The 20046-nt window shown below is 45.7% G+C and overlaps 3 protein-coding genes across 3 annotated transcripts; 2 read left to right on the top strand and 1 right to left on the bottom strand.

The window, feature by feature from the left end:
• Positions 1 to 75: 75 nt before the first annotated feature.
• Positions 76 to 2022, bottom strand: APEX1 (APEX nuclease (multifunctional DNA repair enzyme) 1). The gene is made up of 4 exons (XM_006883094.1): positions 1965 to 2022; positions 1572 to 1759; positions 702 to 894; positions 76 to 593 (listed from the first exon to the last, which is right to left on the bottom strand). The coding sequence occupies exons 1-4, from the start codon at positions 2020 to 2022 to the stop codon at positions 76 to 78; spliced, it is 957 nt and encodes a 318-aa protein (XP_006883156.1).
• A 968-nt stretch (positions 2023 to 2990) lies between these two features.
• On the top strand, positions 2991 to 9470 carry OSGEP (O-sialoglycoprotein endopeptidase). Its single transcript, XM_006883093.1, has 11 exons — positions 2991 to 3105; positions 5339 to 5458; positions 5645 to 5820; positions 7407 to 7502; positions 7617 to 7666; positions 7912 to 7990; positions 8530 to 8595; positions 8703 to 8793; positions 9009 to 9084; positions 9191 to 9289; positions 9431 to 9470. The coding sequence occupies exons 1-11, from the start codon at positions 2991 to 2993 to the stop codon at positions 9468 to 9470; spliced, it is 1008 nt and encodes a 335-aa protein (XP_006883155.1).
• Positions 9471 to 13149: 3679 nt separating this feature from the next.
• KLHL33 (kelch-like family member 33) lies at positions 13150 to 18563 on the top strand. The gene is made up of 4 exons (XM_006883092.1): positions 13150 to 13906; positions 16676 to 17600; positions 17726 to 17893; positions 17995 to 18563. Exons 1-4 carry the CDS (start codon positions 13150 to 13152, stop codon positions 18545 to 18547), a joined length of 2403 nt encoding a protein of 800 aa, XP_006883154.1. The 3' UTR covers positions 18548 to 18563.
• The last annotated feature ends 1483 nt before the right edge of the window (positions 18564 to 20046 follow it).

Below are 20046 nucleotides of genomic sequence, written 5' to 3'. Positions count from 1 at the left end.
AATTTTTAAATAAGAGATGCTTGTTTGAAGGTTTTTTTCCCCCCTCTCAGGCTCAAGAGTGATCTTAGGGAGGAGTCACAGTGCTAGGAGTAAAGTGATTGGACAGTGATCACTGCCCAAGGCTTTGGAACGGATCTTGCTGTCACACAGTGCAGGTAACAGAGAGTGAGACAACAGAAAGTAATCAAGACGCCAACCAACATTCTTGGCCCGTGCATTCATCATATAGGTCCAGAACGTATAGGCATAAGCTGTATCTGGGTAGAGATGCCGGAAGCTGTCAGTCAGTGGTACAGCTTCCAGCAGTTCCCCAAAGCCTTGGCGCTCCTGTGGAGTAAAACCAGCATTCTTTTTGTTTCCCTTGGGGTTGCGAAGGTCAATCTCTTCATGAGCCACATTGAGGTCCCCACACAGCACAAGAGGCTTACGTGAGGCCAAGTCCTTTAGGAATTTGCGAAAGGCTTCATCCCAGCGCTGCCGGTACTCCAGTCGCACCAGACCGCGGCCTGCGTTAGGTACATAGGCTGTAACCAGCACAAACGCATCAAATTCAGCTATAATCACCCGGCCTTCTTTATCATGTTCTTCCTCACCTACAGAAAAAAAGGACATCAGCAGAATTGTTAAGTGGGGCAAGGGTAGGATATCAGTAATTGGTTTGAAAGAACTCACGAAGCAGGAATCAACAGAAAGGGTCTCACCAATGCCATAAGAGACTTTGAGTGGGCGCTGACGGGAGAGTAGGCCGACACCACTGTACCCTTCCTTGTCTGAAGGTGCTAACCAGTACTGATGGGATAGGCCAGGCAGGTCTTGAAGTTCAGCTGGTAATTTTTTCTCTGAACATTTGGTTTCTTGGAGGCACAGAATATCTGGGGCTTCCTCCTTCACCCACTGTGATTTAAGAGTGAAAAAAGGTCTCATTACTTTACACACTTATTTAACTTCTATATAAATAAGCAGTAAAAAGGTCTGGCCACAGAGTGTTATGTATTTTTTAGTAGGTATTTACAGGTGAGTCTTTAGCTATAGTTTTCCCATGGACAATATTTAAACTTAATCATATTATTAAATGGTGTAACAAATAACAAAGATGAGAAGGGCCTTATATGGTAGACCAAAGAAACTTTTCCCTTAAAAACAGGTAATTAAGCCAATAATAAACATCATGTTTGGAAGGGTTCAGGGGGACAGTGCAGGAGAGGCAGACCCCTGATGAAATGGATTGATAAAGTAACTGGTGCATTAAGGGGACATGTGTCGGAGCCAGCAAGATTGGCTCAGGACAGGACAGCTTTCAGAGCTGTTGTACATAGGGCCGCTGAGTCCCAGACTCCTGGAAGGCACATAACATTAGAATGAGAAACATTTTGAGTTAAAGTGAAGAAACTTAAAAAAAAAAAGTATTGCAATGCTTAGATAAAGAAGGCATTAACAAAATAATGGAAATTGAAAAAAATACAATGAGCAAGTGTTAAAGTTCCCATGGTACATCTTTACAATGGAAAGAGAAAAATGGTGATTGCAAACAAGATCAGTCAATATACTCTCCCTCCTTGAAACCCACTCACATCTAAACCTTTCTTCTTAATCCAGGCTCGAAGCCCATCCACATTCCAGGAACATATTTTAAGTGTGGCAGATTTGCCATTAGGTGAGGTTTTCCGATCCGGAGGGTCCTCATAAAGGACTGGTCCCTCTCCAGCTGCCTCTTTTTCGTTTTTCTTTGCTCCAGTTTTACTCTTCTTGGCTTCTGGCTCTAAAATTAATCACACAGTGATAAATGCTTAAGATTTTGACTCCTAACCCCGAGTTAAACATGGGCCCATCACGAATCTGTAGTAACTGTGACTTCATCATAAACTACAAAAAACAGTCGGTCTTTACTTCCCCTTTCTTCATAGAGATTGGAAGCACCCCCACCGTTCACCACAGTGCTCCAAAAATCATTTTTATTCTCCTACCGGCCTTAGGCTCTTCGCCATCTTCTGCCACAGCTCCCTTTTTCCCGCGCTTCGGCATCCCTGCAATAAATGCCTTCAGGCACTTGTTCCACGTCGCCCACCGAAGCAAGATTTTTACCACCTTGGCCTAGGAATGCAAAAATATCGTGAAATCAACCAAGGTTGGGTGATTCCTCCCTAAACCACATCTCCCCTCTAGTTTCATCTTATCTCTCAAATTTCCCTGCCTCTGCAAATCACAGGCCCTTCACCCCCACACCCACTGAGCTAGTTATTTCATTGGGCCTTGGTCCCTCCTCTCGAAATCTGCCCTCTGGTCAACAGAAGATCTTAAAGATGGGACCAACTTAGAATGGCCAGTCGGCTCTCCAGAAAAATTTGATGGGGGCCCCTGTAGCCGATCTGCTTCACTCCCCACCAGGACACTCCTCACCCGAGCACAAAGAACGGACTGTGCCGTGTCCCCACGTGGGTAACTAGCGTGGTCACGTGATCCGGGCACGCCGCACATGGCCGAAGAATGCAGGTGATTGGTTTATCTATTACCACGTAACAGAGAAGCCCCGCCTTCCTAGCCATTCTATTTCACCGGGGAGTTGAAGGCCCCAAGGTTTCGTCCTGGGCTGTTTATCTTAGTGCCAGATGCATGGCTCATTTTGCGACCCAACCGGAGATCCACAGAGCTGCGCAATATTAGTGGTGGAGGAAGGCTACACTTGATTACAAGAGAAATATAAAGAAACGAATAGGCATGTAGCAGTTAAATTCTAACTCGGTATGCCTGGCAATTACGTGGACAGGTGTCTGAAGGGGCTTTCACGGGTTGCTATGACGATAGCAGTGGGGCAAGCGGGGCGGGCCTTCCACTTGGGGTTTCTGGGACGTGGGCTGGTGCTTGTGGTGTTTAGCACTGGCAGACTCCACCTTTTCCTTTCCGGTCCGCAGTCTGGCTCAGCACGGATTGGTGAGCGGCTGTATAGGTCACTTAGGAGCCTCGCTGGAGTGAGTTCTTTTTCAGACTCCTCCATGCTAACGGTGCTGGGTTTCGAAGGCAGCGCCAACAAGATTGGTGTGGGAGTGGTGAGGGATGGCGTGGTGCTGGCGAACCCACGGCGGACTTACGTCACGCCGCCCGGCACTGGTGAGTAGCGGGCTTGCAGTCCGGAGCGCGCTTCCTCGCTCTGCTTCACTCTCGTCTCCTTGCGTGGCTGACTTTCTCTGCTATTCCGTAGGGAGTTGCTAAACTAAAGGCCACGCCTCTCGCTGTTCGAATTTACCCGCGACTCTAAGGTAGGGATGGCCTTACAGCCTCCGAAAACCCTCTGAAGGGTCATCTATGAGTCAGTTGCACCTGAGCGATGACTAAGAAACACCAGGGAAGTAGAATGCATTATCATTTCTTAAAGCTTTTGATCTGAAGCTCATTGATGGTATGTAATAGCGTTAATGTCGCGAAGCTAGTGGATAAGAGAACCACTGGGACCTGGATCTTGAGTGAAGTGATTGTTACTTGCCAACTTTTAATTCACTGCTGGATAAATAGATTTCATAAGTCTGCTGTGGAGTCAGGCTTATAAAGCATAGTTACACTATTTGTGATAAGTGGTATCATAAAGATGCTATCAGTTGGATCACCCTTCTTGGGAATGGGAACAAATATGTACCTCATCCAGTCCGCTGGCCAGACAGACAGCCGTCCTCCGAATTTCCCAGCATAGACTGGTGAGCGCCTCCAAGGCTGCATCTGTTAATTGAAACAAAACAATTGATACCCCATCGATTTCTGGGGCCTTATTTTTTTGCCACTCCCTTCAATGCATCTTCCACTTCTTTCTTCATTACCGTTGGCTCCTGTTCATATGGTATTTCCTGAAATTTTTCTGTGTCAATCAATTCTTTCTGGTACAATAATTCTATGTATTCCTCTCTGTCTTCTTTTGATGTTTTCTGAGTCATTCAATATTTTGTCCATGTTGTTGTTGTTATGTGCCATCGAGTTGCCTGCAACTCATAGCGACCCTGTCTATGTACAACAGCTCTGAACCTTTCTTTATTCACAGCCAACCTCACCATCTCTGATACACCTACCCCCATTACTCCAGGTCACTGAGGCAGTCCATATCATCATGAATGTCATCATCCATATTCCCTTCCTGCACTGTTCCTCCACCTTCCCAAACATAATGTCCCTCTCTAAGGACTGGTCCCTCTTTGCAGCATGCCCAAAGTATGTCAGACAAAGCTTCAGAATCCTTGCCTCCAAGGAGCAGCCTGGTCTCATCCTCTCTAGGATGAACCTGTTTGTTCTCCTAGCAGTCCCTGGTATATTCGGTACTCTTCTCCAGCACGACAGCTCAAAGGCATCAATTCTTCTATCATCCCTAGATTGTCCAGCTCTCTGATGCATAGCAAGTGATTGAAAGACCATGGCATGTATCAGGTGCACCTTAATCTCATTAGCAAATAAGTATGAAACATCTCTAGTCGAAGGTCACAGGATTCTTGCATTCAGAGGAAAAATTACATACAATTTCTAGTAAGTACTCAATTTAAGGTACAGTTTATATATGCCTGAGAAAAATACAAAAGCTAGTCAGGAGAGCCTTTGGTATGGATTGCATCTCAATTTCAAGAAAACAAAGATTCTTACCATTGGTCCAATAGGCAATAGGCCAATAGGCATCACATCATGATGTGATGGAGAGGAGATTGAAACTGTCAACAGCTTCGTCTTGCTTGGATCCACAACTAACACCCTGAGTAGCAGCAGTCAGGAAATAAGGAGATGCATTGCACAAGGAAAACCTACAGTTAGGGACTCCAAATTATTGAGGGGTAATGATGTCAGTTTAAGGATTCAGTTGCATCTGATTCAGGCCATGGTCTTTGCAATCACTTGCTATTCATCAGAGAGGTGGACAATGACTAGGGAGTATAGAAGGATAATTGATGCCTTTGAGCTATGGTGTTGGTGAAGAGTATTGAATATACCATGGACTGCTAAGAAAACAAACAGGTTCGTCCTGGAGAGGGTTAAGCCAGGCTGCTCCTTGGTGGCAAGGATGCTGAAGCTTCATCTGACATACTTTGGACATGTTGCAAGGAGGGACGAGTCCTTGGAGAAGGACGTCATGCTTGGGAGGGTGGAGGGACAGCGCAGGAAAGGAAGACCCTCTATGAGGTGGATTGATTCAGTGATGGGGGTTATGGTGGTAGGTGTGTTGGAGACAGTGAGATTGGCTTAGGATAGACCAGGGTTTAGGGCCATTGTACATAGGGTCGCTATGAGTCTCAGGTGACCCAACGGCATATAACAACAATAATAACCATTGCTGTGAATAGCTCTCTGACATCTGACTTCTGTTCATTCCTAGGATTCCTCCCAGGTGATACGGCCCGGCACCACCGAGCCGTTATCCTGGACTTGCTGCAGGAGGCACTAACAGAGGCTGGAATAACATCACAAGATATTGATTGTGTTGCCTTTACCAAAGGTATAACTGAGAGAGTGACTAACAACAGAAGAGTATATCTGGAGTCTGTGTAGGTAGAAATAGCCTACACATCGCTTCTGTTGCCACCACCACTTACCCCAACCCTGCTTTTCCCTTCCGTACTTTCCCCTACTCTTGTATCTCTCAATATCTGTAGGATTCTAATTCTCATTTCTATCTACCTAGGCCCTGGCATGGGCGCCCCACTGGTTTCTGTGGCTATTGTTGCCCGGACTGTGGCCCAGCTCTGGAATAAACCATTGTTGGGTGTGAACCACTGTATAGGCCATATTGAAATGGGCCGCCTCATCACTGGAGCCACCAGTCCAACAGTGCTCTATGTCAGTGGAGGAAACACTCAGGTAAACAAAATACTCCATTCCTACTTTTTAAAATTTCTATGGTCTGATACCCGCAGCTTATGTTACCTACATGGGTGGTGAGAACTGTGAGGAAAAAACTAGACCCATCTGAACCTGAAATGTTACACATCAAAAATCCCACAACAGAGTGTGTAATATTGCAGTCTTCAGCAAGGCATTCCAAGTGTTAGGTACATAAATTTTAGGCATGTCTAGTTTGGCAAATGGAGGATTGGTAAATCTTGAAAACAACTGAAGGATTGTTTCTATTTTGAAGCTTTTTGGTTGTTTTGCTGTGTTTTGGTTTGGGGCTTGGTCCCATCCCCCCCAATAAATATTAGCAGTTAAGATATTAACTGCCATAAGGTACATTACTTATTTTCTATTTTTATTTTCGGTGGCAAATAACACAGAACTTGTTATTCCAAGAGTGAGTAATATAAAATTTTTTAAAATTACTTTATAAATGGTGGAAGAATTAATGTTCATAGGGAAAACTGGAGTTGTCTAGGATACCTTGGAAGGCCTTTTGAGTGGAATTCTCAGAAGAATTCAGTCTTCTTTTCCACTGAACACCTGAGGGAATACCTAAATATAGTGTAGCATTCTCTTTAGCTTTTGAAAGAGTTAAGCCCTGAAAGTTTAATTTTGCGAAAGAACTTTAAAAGATAACATAGTTGTGGGAATGATGTGGGAACTTAAGGAGGGAGAGGTAGGGAGCTGGTTGGAGCTATAAGGATACAAAAGCTTAGTGACTTGGAGTGTAGAAAGTAGCAGTGGAGGCTGAAAGGGTTGATCAGGACAATCAAAGATGGTTTTCTTTTCTTCCATTAGGAAGCTTGCCTAGTCATAAAAACATGATGATAATGTGGAGAGTTGTGAGTAACAAATAGACACAATTTTTCTTTCCCCTTTTATCTGAAAGCCATTAATGACAGAGTTCAGTCTATATAAAAAGGGAAGAAAATCCTTAACCACTCTGGCATGGGAAAGGGACTTCTCACAATCCCTAGGAAGGCTTCAGTATGGAAAGTGTGAAAGTGGACCAAATGTGTCAGTGAGTAATAAGTATTCTCTGCTGGAAGCCAAAGATATTAAGAGTAGACATAAGTCATTTGCCAGTGCTGAATTGCATTAGCTGTTGTTTTTTTGCGTTCTTTGACCCTGCTTTTCTCCTTGTTTCCAAATAACCACTGCCCTATTGGTACAAACTAGGAGGGTTCTTTTTCCTTGTCTCTTAAGTAGGAAAACTTGTTGCCTAAACTGTGTTGTCAAAATTGTTTTTAAGGAGTTCAGGAACTGTTCTAAGGAATCAGATGTCTAAACTAGAAATCTGTAAAGTGTCATTAGCTTTTTCTTCAATCTAGTATATTGTCTATGAGTCAGGAATCTGCTGTGGGTATCCTCAGGGTATGTGGACTTCTCAGATAAGAGCTATTGAAAATTGCTCATTCCAGATTTAGAAACACTATTACAATTTACTGGCAAGTTTAGAGGCCATGTTGATCCTTTATTGTGTTCTTCCCCAAAGCCACATACTCCTCTTTACAGACTTGAGGTTTCATGGACATCCTCACCACCCTTAGGTGATTGCCTACTCAGAACATCGATACCGCATCTTTGGGGAAACCATCGATATTGCTGTGGGTAATTGTCTGGATCGCTTTGCTCGAGTGCTGAAGGTAGTGCATTGGGGCTACAGAGAATATGAGATGGGAATGAATTTGAAGGGAACCATGGAAATGAAGAGAGGCATCTTTGCTCATCTTTTATTCACTTTCTTATTTTTCTACTAGATTTCCAATGATCCAAGTCCAGGCTACAACATTGAACAAATGGCAAAACGGTAGGGGGGCACCTGGGCTAGAGGGCAGCTAACTGGTGGAGCTTTATGGATTCCGTGTGTGTGTTTGTGTGTGTGTGTGTATACACACTATGTGTATGTATATGTGTGTGTATATATAAAAATATATATGTATGTGTGTGTATATATATATATATATATATATATATTGAGGATGGGACAGGTTCTAGAAGGGGAGCAGCCAGCTGACTGTAGGCTTAGTGCCTCTTATACCCACTTCCACCTAGAGGCAAGAAGCTAGTTGAGCTACCATATACTGTAAAGGGGATGGATGTGTCATTCTCAGGGATCCTGTCTTTCATTGAGGTAAGTGTTGGAAGGTGAGGTGAATGGGGCAAATTCATGCTTGTTTAATGAAATATGTTTGTTTTTTTCAACATTGAGTTTTGTTTATAATAGCATGGTAGTACTTATTGTCAGATGCTAGACAAATTCATTCCGTAAATAATGTTTTGAGCATATTCTGTGTACCAAGCGCTGTTCTAAGCAATAAAAATGGAGCATGAAATAAAACAAAAACTCCTGCCTATAGGAGACATGGAGGATAAAGAACAACTCAAAAAAAAAGGAAGATACTATAAAGGATTTGAGGATGATAAGTGCTGAGGAAAGATGTGACGCAGGATCAGAGCAGGCATTCAAGAAATAATTACTGATTATCTTGAATTATTATAACCATTATCTTGAATAAATGTTGCATGTTTTATAGCTTATTGCCAGTGAAAGGTGAAATGTATAGAATTTACTGGTAGTCTGAATTAGAACAAAATAATACTCTTGAATATACCAGTTTTGGCTCTCGTGTAACCTTCAAACCACTTTCCTCCCACACCTGTTAATTCTAGGATGCAGCCCAGCGAATGCTGGCATCAGGCGAGTGTACTCCTGAGGACCTGTGTTTTTCCTTGCAGGTAATGGAGTTTAAAAGTTGGGACCAAAGATTGGGTGGGGCTGGAGTTCTTCTATAGTAGAGCACTGGGATGCCCCTTGGAGTTTTAATAATATTTATCCTTCACAGGAAACTGTGTTTGCGATGCTGGTAGAGATCACAGAGCGAGCCATGGCACATTGTGGCTCCCAGGAGGCCCTCATTGTGGGAGGTGTTGGATGTATGTGTCAGTTCAGCTATACCCCTTTCCTGTTCTTGGACATTATGTATCTTTCTTTCCTGATCCTCTCAATCCCTAAGGGTTTGGAGAAATAAGTAGCTTGATACTTAGTTCTGCCTGCTAACTCTTGTCCCCCATACTCCTAATTCCTTTTTCTCCATTAGGTTATGGAGAAATTTCTAAAGCTATCCCCTTGCCCCTACCTCTTGATGTAGGTAATATAAGGCTCCAGGAGATGATGGAAACAATGTGTCAGGAACGAGGAGCCCGGCTGTTTGCCACAGATGAGAGGTAAGACCCTTTATCAATCTTGATTTTGTTTCCTTTTTCTTCCATCAGTGGTTTTTGTGGGTTTTTTTACCATTAAATCCCAAACACGTCTTCGCATCTGTCTTAGATTCTGTATTGACAATGGAGCCATGATAGCCCAGGCTGGCTGGGAGATGTTCCGGGCTGGACACAGAACTCCGCTCAGTGATTCTGGAGTCACACAAAGGTGAGAGATTCCCCCTTGAAAGAGGAGATAGGATTTTTCGGGGGAGATCAGCAAGAAAGAGAGTCCAGGATCATGGTAGCAGAAAAGAATAGACAGTGCTGATTGATAACTCTTCACCAGATTTTTCCTTTCCTTCCACAGGTATCGCACAGATGAAGTAGAAGTGACATGGAGGGACTAACAGGATCCAGAGGATGGGAATCGATAATGCCTTTAGTGGAGCCCAAGGGCTTTAACCTTTATCCTGATGTGGAAACTTTAGGAAGGCTCCAAATTTCCCTCTCCTTCATTCAAACTCCAAGATGACTCAGCAATAAAGTATTTTTGGTTTTGTACGTTGGTAATTGGCTTGGGTTGTTCAGGACGAATATAGAATTGGCACTGTAAGAATTCTTGTTGATGGAATGACTGGATAAGAAGGCAGGGGTCACAGCAGAATATTGGAGGGTAGCCATGGAGGCTGCTGACAGCATTAAAGGAAAATCATGGGTGCTGGTCTGATCTCCCTTTTTAAAAATGTGAGTGAAGGATTTCAAATGGTTGATTTTTTTAAAAAAAAAATCCAATCATTACCAGACCTATAGTTTTATAACTTAATTACAATTGATGAATGTAGTTAATGTATTTCACTGCCCAGTTAATTTCTTGCTACCTTCTTGTTCTCTGATATTCTCTTAATAATACAAGTACTCATCAGTATCTTGCTATCATTGTACATTTTCAATAATCGTAAGAAATCGCCTGTCTATTTTGTGCAGATAGTTTGTAAAGGCTCACAAAGAAAATCATTTGGGCCTAGAATACAGTGGATTCTAAAAGGCAGGCAAGAAAAATGTGGCTGGAAGGGGAGGAATAGCTGCTCCCCTCCTCACTTCATGTTTCATCCTTAACTCTCTTTAACGTTGGCTTCCTTTTCTATCCATCTCTCCCCATAAAAGAGTTCTGGCCAAATGGGTATCTTTTACTTTATTTCCTCAAACCACAAAATGTTCTTTGCGATGCCAAAGGGATGAACCTTGTGACTAAGAACCTGGGAGCATCTGCTCTGTGGGGCTGCCATGAGTGAACTGAGTGGACAGTAATGAAGATTCACAAGTGTCCTCCATGACCTTTCCTAGCCCTTAGCCCACAGGTTCTCAGAGTAAGTCCTCCCTTCACCTTGAAGAGCTGAAGTGTGTCATCTCCCAACAAAGCCTTCTCATACCTGCTCTTCCAGGAATGTCCCTTCCACTCTTCATTCCTGGTAACCTTCCACACTAGCTCCTCCCCCCTGTTTTTAGCCTAGATTTCAGGAGGAAGCTGGTTTTATGTACACTATCCCATGTCATCTTATTGTTTGGCCCTTCCTAGTTCTATGCAGTGCTCACCACTGTCCCCTCAATGTCCTCATCATTACTTCAGTCACATTCCTTAATGTGTCTTAGACTCCCACTCACTGGGGCCCAGACTCAAGGATGATAATAGTCACCACACGTGCCAATTCCAATTCATTTTGCAGATCAGTGTTCGCAGCTTTACCCCATGTTCCTGGAAGGGTGGAATGCAGAAGCAGTCATAGGGCCAGTAGTCATTGGTAGATCAGTGTCTCCATCTGATTTTTATACTGACTTCTAGGCTGGAGCTATAGGACAGAGTGCTAGGCCAAGTGGTCAGGAAGATTAACAGGCTTGAGAAGGTGTAAGTACTCCACAGGGTAGGTCCAAGAGGGTCTTTGCAAAGCGCCTAGTGTGCATTGCTATGGCAGCATTAGTGAAGCCAAAGATGTCAATGCTCCACACTTAAGTTACATGAATTGAAAATAATATCTGACCAGCAATCCTACACAGGATTGGACATCCCTGATCCAATAGACTCATTAATTTTGACTGCCATAGATAAGAATGACTGAAATGTTGAAGTAGTGAGTTGGTGACAGGCTGACAGCAAGATTGTGAATCCTGTAAGCCCTGGAGTGAGGATGTGTTAGGAAGGGGGCTATTTAATTCATTTAGGTACTTCTTCCACCCTTCTGTTGCCCAAGAAAGCCCTACGTGCTTGCCTATACCTGACTGAGCAATAACATCTAAGGTTTCTTTGTGGATTGAGACAAGGTTAAGTGTGATGGCGCTTAGAGCCTCCCAACACTGATGATGCCTGGAGTGGAGAATCTAGAGCCATGGAGTCGGCACAAAATCATAATGGAGGCCACTGACTACTCTTGCTCTAGTAGGTGTGGGTGGCTAGGGACTTCTTATTGAGGTTTCTCCTCTGTCTAGTGAGGGCTCAAACTGTTGGTTGCATTGTCTCACTGTATGAGAGGAGTCCGAATGGTCTCCCAGTTGCAGAGGGAACATATGAGGCTGATCACTTTCCCTCTTGTACCACACAGGATAACCGGTGGCTGCAAAAAACATTCATGCCTGGTCAGTGCAACCATGTTCTTTCCACTGAACCATGTGAGGGAATGAAGCCCTTTGGATACATGTTCCCAGCCTAATAGAGGCTGAACACAACCCTGGGTTTCCTGAGGTATCCAGGTGGCAAATGGGCAACAGAAAAATCTCTGCAATCTAGTAGAGGTGTTATCCTGGGTACACATTTCCCACTTCTCTCTCTCTCTCATGAGTCCTACCTCTCCCACCTGAGTTATAATGGGACAGTCATGCTTAGCTCGTTATTATTCAACCAGTCTGAACCAGCCTTTACATAGGCTAGGACTTCAACCCCCAACAGCCAAAGCCTGTCCTGCCCACTCTGGAAGGCATCTCCACTCCTCCCCAAATGTCTTAAGATACAGGGAACAGTGGCACAAAGCAATTGTGCTGCTTAAAGGGCTTCAGCTAAACACTCTGTCAGGATGTAGAAAAGAGTGTTGTGGCAGCCAGGGTGTAGTTGTTGGTGTCCCTCTGCAAACAGTCCTCAGTACATGGGTACCAGTCCCCAGCCTATCCAAACCGAGACTAGTCCCCTAGCAGTGCACATGGACCCCATGCTCCACTAGGCAGCCAAGAGGATGATTAGATTTCCCATACTCTTAGAAAGACATCGTCTTGGTTCTCCCTACCATTTCCTTTTCTACCCAGAAAGGCGGTACCATAGGGTTATGTCACCTGGGAGTTTGTAGCCAAGAACCCTGTCTCTTCACCTCCCAGCCTTTTCCCTCTGCACTCTAAAGACAAGACTTGGTTGTGCTCGCGTTTCATAGCAGTATTGTTTACCCCAGCTCTATTGTCAGCAGAAAAGTTCATGCCTAGCCCCAAACACATGCTTCTCTCTTCTCACCCATCACTCGGTCCAGGCGCTCCAGCCTCTGGTGAACCCAGCCCTTCTGGCGTGGGTCACCACCAGATCACTGCATGCTCTTTGGCTTCCAAATTTGCCTCCCTCAGCACCCCAGCATGACCTACAGGTGGAAGAGGGGGTCATGCTGGGACGGGACACAGGGATTGGGTGTCTGAATTTGGGCAACAGGAGTCCAGCCCCTAGCCGGCCAGCACCAGCTATATTTAACCAGATGAGGCTCTGGACCAGGATCCAAAGCGAGTTCTCTCTGCCTAGGGTTCTGAAGCAGAGCTGGTGTGCAAGTGAGAGGGCAAAGAGGAACATACCTACCTCTGGAGATAATCGGTGCAATGTAGACAAAACTGGTGCGGTACAGCCAGAGCAGTGACTCTTTATGAACACTGCGTGCATGCTTCCTGTTGAACCCCTCAGAGCTGTGCTGCAATAACCCAGCCCAGCTGCTCCAGCCTCGGATGTTGCCTTGAGATGATGGGGAGGGGGTATAGAGAGAGGATTGACATTTTGCAGGGCTAGAGGCAAGAGTTTGTTGGCTGCCACTGTTCTTGTCTTTGTTCACCTGCTGGAATCCAGTAGTCCTCATGAGCATCTCCAGCACTGCGCGTAATCCCTCGGACCAGGAGTGCGCCTGTCTTCCAGTCCAGAAGGAGTGCCTTGGCCTCCCTTCACCTGCTCCAAGAACCTCCTCCTGGCCTCCCTCTCCGGACGAGGATCCCAGGTTGCCACCCTTTCCTCTGGAAGAGCCTGGTCCCAGGCCCCTGGCCCCAGGAAACCTTCCCTCTCCAACTTTGTCCCTGGAAGAACAGGAGAAGGAGGACGAGGATGAGGACGATGACGACGTGGTGCAGCCAGAAGGGTTGCACAGCGAAGAGCACCCGACCCAGTTCTTCACCGAGGCACAGCGGCTGCGGGAACAGAGGCTGTTGCTGGACGAAGAAGTGTCTGTTGGGGAGCGAGTGTATGGAGTGCATCGGGTCGTCTTGGCTGCAGTCAGCAGCCTCTTCAGAAGCAGACTGCAGGGCAGCCCAGGTCCACAGCAGAGGTTAAGCCTCGATGTAAACCCCAGGGGCTGGGAGGCAGTGCTGACCTTTGCCTATGAGGGGGTGCTGGGTCCGGCCCCACTTCAGGATGTGCTGGCTGCAGCTGAGGTCCTGGGAGCACCCCGGGTGAAGGCTGCAGCCCAGCAGAGAAATGAGAGGGCTGGAAGCACGCGGGAAGAAGAAATGAAGCTCAGCCAGGCAGAGGAGCTGAGGGAGAACTTGCGAAGGATCGAACTCCTATACCAAGAAGGCATCGGCTGTGACCTAGAGCTGGAAGCAGAAGGCTGCAGACTCAGGGGTGAGGGCCTGTGGGGCTTTATGTTACTTGTATGTGCAAACAGCACATAGTTTGCTGCCCAGTGTTGTCTTTTCGGCCCCTGCTGCGGCTGTAATTTCTCAGGGGTGCCTTTGGTGCCTCTGTTAGCCACTGAGGGTGGGGCATGCGCAGTTTAGTTGTTTTCCTGGGCGCCACTGACAGGTTAAAGTTGACACCTCACCCTATTCTGGCTTCTCATGATTTCATCAGGAGTTTCAGACAGCTGGCTCGAGCTAAGGGTACAATCCATGGCAGCAGAGCAAGCAGAAAGTAACTGGAATAGGGCTTAGCCAGAGGCATTTCTGGGCATCAACTCCAGACACAGTAACAGCCAGTAAAACTCAGTGAAAAAAAATTAGTGTGCCCTTTTATTTAAGTGTGCTCAACACAATGCCAGGTTGATGGATCTTGCATCTCATGAGCAAGATCTGGTACTCTTTTGCCAGATTCTTAAAGCTACCAGGCATGTAACCAGGAACAATAAGTAGAGTTGAATAAGGTGAGTGTTACTCAGATTGTACTGACACTTAGTGAAGTGGTGGGTTCCAGATATTTTACACATACCACCTCTGTTAACTCCTGAAAGCTAATACCTTTATCCCTTTGTACAGATAAAGATCAGATAAGAACTCAGATGTGGGTAACTAGTGAGAATCTAATATAAACCCATATTCCTTAGTCCATTCTGCTTCCACTACACCATGTATTGATTGACTCCTATGGTACCATATTAAAGGCATGTGGAGAATGGAATTTTAATTTGGACACATAAAGGTTTAATATTACAAAAGATTAGTTTAAAGATTAGTGATTATCTAGTTTGGGTCTTATAATAATTAAGTCAGACCTCAAGATGTATCCAAAGTCACTTAGCTGTTACTCATTAGAGGACCTGAAGTGTTTCTGGGACTTCCAGAAGAAAAAAGACTCTCTAAAGTTCTTAACATTTTTCCGCCTAGCACTGGATGGCATTTAAAGTTCTAGAAATGTAAAATTCTCACATCTGGTTGTGTTATCAAGTGTGCTATCAAGTCTGACCCCCTGATTCCCTAGTAGTTTTCAGAGACAGTAAATTATACAAGAGGAGATTGTCCATCCTCTCTCCCACAGAGCAGCTGGTGGATTTGAACCTCGTGCCTTAAGATTACAGTGTAATTTCGTACAACTAGGCCACTTCAGCTCCCTATGGAGCTAGCATTTGGAATTGACACAAACTCCAGTGCTTGTTTTTATGTTCTTAAAAAAATTCAAATTGATTGGTAAGAATCTGTTACTTGAATGATGAGTAAGAGGGGGTTAGTAGGCGTGTGAGTTCTTACACAGGAGATTCTGATTGATGGTATGGTAGCTAAGATGGCTTATTCTCCTTTGAGGAAAGCTGTCCCTGATATTTTCTACTTAGGAAGAACCAGGCCACTGTCTAGTGCTTTAAAAAGCATGGAGACCCATATTTATATGTATATGTATACTTATATTATTTATCAGCCCCACCTGCCCTTAGAGAACCAACCACATTACAAGTGGTCAGAGCAGCACGGTTGTCTCAGAAGACTTTTCAACAGTTTTGGTGGTGGTATTTTTTAGCTTTTGTTATGAAGCATTTGAAACATATAACAAAATAAAGAGAATGTTAAAATGGGTACTCAAATATCCATCTTTTTTTTAAGCAAAATAAGTGAAAAAGTTTATTAAGGCAATAAGAGGCATAGCTTGTGTAAGGTGGGCCATGCAAAAGAATTAATGTTAAAAGAAAGAAAAGAGGGAGAAAGGACCCCTGGAAAGACATGGGTGAAACCAAACCTTACATTACCCAAATTTAACAACTGATGTTTTTACCATATTTATTTCATCTGTTTTTTAAAAGTTAATCTGTGATATTTCACTAGTGATGTTAGATATCTCTTTAAAGAATTTGAAGACCATGGCCTGAATCAGGTGCACCTTAGTCTTCAAACTGACATTATTGCTCAACAATAATTTGGAGAGGTCCTTGACTTCAGGCTTTCCCAATACAATGCATCTCCTGATTTCCTGGCTGCTGGTATCAAGGTGTTGATTGTGTATCCAAGTAAAATTAAGTCATTGACAATTTTAATCTTTTCTCCATCTGTCATGATGTTGCTGTCAGTCCAGTTGTGAAAATTTGAGCTGTGGCATTGGAGAAAAGTACTTAATAGCCCATGGACTGTCAAAAGAACAAACATATGTCTTGGAGAAAGGGCAGCCAGAATGTCCCTTGTAGGTAAAGAAAAATTTCATCTCACTTACTTTGGGCATGTTGTTAGAAGAGGCTATTATTGGAAAGGAACATTATGCCTGGAAAGATGGGTGAATTAGTAAAAGAGGACAACCTTCAATGAAATGGATTGACACAGTGACTGCAGTAAAGGACTCACGTATGTCAGAGCTGATGAGGGTGGCACAGGATAGGACACAGTTCAGGTCTGCCGTCACTGTGACTCCTACGTTTACTTGACTCAATAGCACCTAATAACAGCAACAATAGAGTGCATGAAAAAGTTACAACAGAAAATTTTAGCATCTCCATTCAGACCTATTGAAGCAGAGTCTCTGGAGAGAGGTCCTTGAAATCTGCATTTTATCAAGCACGCCATGTGTTTCTGATGCACGCTACAATTTGACCTGTAGCATTGGGTGATTGGCTCTAAAATTAAAGTTCTAGAAGTGAGATGGTATTGAGCGAACTCGCACTATTCCATAACCCCCTCTGCTTCTTCTTCCCTTCTACAGTGCACCGAGCCGCCCTTGCCTGTGGCAGTGAGTTCTTCGGCGCTATGCTTCTGAGTGGGATGAAGGAATCTCAGGGCACAGAGGTGTCTCTGCACACCATCTCCGCTGAGGACCTGCGGCTCCTTGTCTCTTTTGCCTACTCCGGCTCTGTGCGAGCAAGGTGGTCAGGGCTGCTGAGAGCTGCACAGACTGCTCTGCAGTACCAGAGCTCTTCCTGCCTGGCTCTGTGCCAGAGAGCCTTGGCACGGGACCTCAGTCCTGCCAGGTGCCTGGCCTTGTTCCCCATGGCGGAAGCCCCTGGATTAGAGAGTCTCTGGAGCAAAGCCCGTCAGTACCTCCTCACTCACCTGCCTGCTGTGGCGTTGTGCCCCGCTTTCCCGTCTTTACCAGCTGCCTGCCTGGCTGAGCTCCTAGACAGCGATGAGCTTCACGTCCAGGAGGAGTTAGAGGCCTTTGTGGCTGCGCGATGTTGGCTAGCATCCAACCCCGAGACCGACGAGTCAGAGGCCAAGGCCCTGTTGCGATGCGTCCGCTTTGGCCGCATGTCCACCAGGGAGCTGCGAAGAGTGCGGGCAGCTGGGCTTCCCCCGTCCCTGCCCCTGGACATGCTGCACCAGCTGATGGTGGAGGCCGAGGTTCCAGGTCAGGAGAGGCGCAGGGAGCCTGACCGGGCGCTGGTGGTCATCGGTGGGGATGGGCTCCGATCAGACATGGCTGTCAGACAGCCATCCCGCGGAGTGTGGTGGGCTCGGGCCTTCTGCTGTGGCATGGGACTCGTCCGGACTGTGGAATGGGGGCGGCTGCCTGCCCTGCCTGCCCCTGGTCGCTTCCGCCATGGGGCTTCGAGCCCGTCAGGAAGCGAACTCTATGTATGTGGAGGACAGGACTTCTACAGCCGCTCCAGCACGCTGGCTTCAACACTCAGGTATGGGCCTCTGTGAATAAGGAACGCATGGCAGATCCCAAGGTGGGCAGCTGAGGACATTGGTGACTCAGCCAAGTGGGGGTTCCCAGAATCAACCAGCTAATCTCTTGCTTCTCACTGTTCAGATGGGATCCCAGTCAAGAAGAGTGGGAGGAGAAGGCGCCTTTGTGCCAGGCTCGGTGCCTTTTCCCCTTGGTGGCACTGGACAGCCAACTTTATGCCCTGGGTGGGCGAAACAATGGTATTGCCCTCAGCTCTGTGGAGACCTATAACCCGGAACTCAATGTCTGGAGGTGAGTAGGGAAAGGGGTGTAGTAGGGGTAGATCAAAGACCTAGAATAGAAGGAGAGTTAAAGAGGGTAGTTGCCTGACCTGCTATCATGTTCTCCCCTAGGCCAGCACCTGCGCTTCCATCTCCGCGCTTTGCCCACGCAGCTGCTATTTTGGAAGGCAGACTGTATGTGAGCGGTGGCTGTAGTGAAACAGACCAATACCTGGCCTCCCTGCTGCACTATGACCCTAAACTGGAGAATCCAGGGACACTTCTGAGCCCTATGGGGATACCTCGGGCTGGCCATGTCATGGCTGCTCTGGGTGGGCGCTTGTATGTAGCAGGTGGGCTGGGTGAGACTGGGGACTTACTGAGTTTTGAGGCCTATGAACTAAGAACTGATAGTTGGACTCACCTTGCGCCTCTGCCTTCCCCCCATGTAGGGGCTGCAGGTGCCGTGTTACAGGGGGAGCTACTAGTGCTGGGGGGCTACAGTCATCGTACCTATGCCCCCTCCCACCTCATTCATGCCTACTGCCCTGGCCTGGGCCGATGGCTCTGCCTGGGAACCCTACCCAGACCTCGAGCAGAAATGCCTGCCTGCATCCTGACACTGCCCACTGTACAACATGTAACTCTAGGTCCCACCCTGTCCCAGACCAAGCCTGCTGGGTGAAGAGGGCATAGCAGCATGTGGGGGATTACAAAGAAGGAATAAAGGAACATCATGACAAGAGGGCAGTAATTACAAGAAGAGAAGACTTCATTCCTGATACTTTTTTTTTATCCTTACTTGATGATAATTCAGAGTTCACAAACTGCTTTTGTGTATTTGCTCTCCACTGAGGAAAAGGTGGTTCCAGAACTGGTGGGAAAAGTGTTGGTGAATGGGAAGCAGCTGGCTATCTGGTCAAGAGGGGACCCAGGAGCAACTCTAGTTGGGTGTATGGACCCTGACATGATTTTTGGAGGGAAGATGTGTCTATTTGGCTCGGGGGATAGTTAAGAAATTTCAGTAGCCAAGGGGGCTATAGGAGCCAGAAGATAATGATCAGGAAAATAATTCTGACCCGTGAATCAAGGAGAAAATAGTGAAAAAGCTATCCATCAAAGAGTCTGAGAAGTATTTGAGGGAAGGATAAATTATTCAGCTCTACCTTCTTCCAGTTCTTTTCTCTTTTGAAATCCCTTCCTTTCTAATCCCTGGGATGCCGAAGCTCTCTTGACAACGTTCTTTCTCGCGTCTCAGCTCAGCACTTCTGTTGTCAGTGTGAAAAGCTACTATGTGAACCTGAGTACAGAAATGGGAGCTGAGATGTCTATGTGGTAAGGAGAGAGTGTAATGTGTGGGAATGATGCGATGGACAGAAGTGGAGGAAGTGGCCACAGTGGGGAAGGGGCACTGGGTTGAGGGGATATGATGGAAGAAGTCAGAAGTCTGTCTGGCTTTTTTGGTTTTTTAGTGAATTGAGGGATCATGAGTAAAAATTATACAACTGAGGTCCCAAGTTTTGAGAGAAATGGAAGAGAGAGGAGTTGGAAGCAGAGGATCTGACGCAACAAGGTTGACCCTGCTCAGCCCTTTCTGCTGGGGTTTCTTGAACCCATTTCCCTTTTCTGTGGCCATAGAGGGACGATTCAAATATCTTCTCTCCCTTCTTACACCCTACTCTTCCTTACTTCTTTTGTTTCTTCATCTCTTTTTCATCCTTCTCCTTCACCCAACTCTGTGCCAGCCATTTCATTAGGCGTTGGCAATACAAAGATCAGAGAGCTCTCGACCCACAGGAAGAATGGTAAACACATAATCATTTTGTAGTATGCTTATAAATACAGACAAAGTCTGAACACAGAGAATGGAGGCATGAACTCTGCCTGGGGAAGGCTTCTGTGAGGGAAAGCATCATTGAATGAGTGTCATTTCAGCTGAATCTTGAAAACTGTCAAGGAACTCACCAGTTAGAGAAGGAGAAATGCATTCTAATCAGAGGAGAAAAAAAAGCTAATGGAGCTATTGTGCCCTTTGCTCCTTAGAAAAGAGGAAGTACTGACTTCCAGAAGTTCTTCAGAGAATTCAAGAGCAGTTGTTAGCTTAATTTCTTCTCAAGTGTCTTCCTGATAATGGGGCTTTCCCGTTCCTATTCAGTATTTTCATGTCTGACCCCTGAGTGGCTC

This window comes from Elephantulus edwardii, unplaced genomic scaffold (assembly GCF_000299155.1).
Source record: "Elephantulus edwardii isolate Elephantulus edwardi_28Jun2011 unplaced genomic scaffold, EleEdw1.0 scaffold00026, whole genome shotgun sequence".
In the NCBI taxonomy this organism is placed as follows: Eukaryota; Metazoa; Chordata; class Mammalia; order Macroscelidea; family Macroscelididae; genus Elephantulus; species Elephantulus edwardii.
The sequence above is the reverse complement of the archived record's forward strand: the minus strand, read 5'-3'. Positions and strand labels throughout refer to the sequence as shown.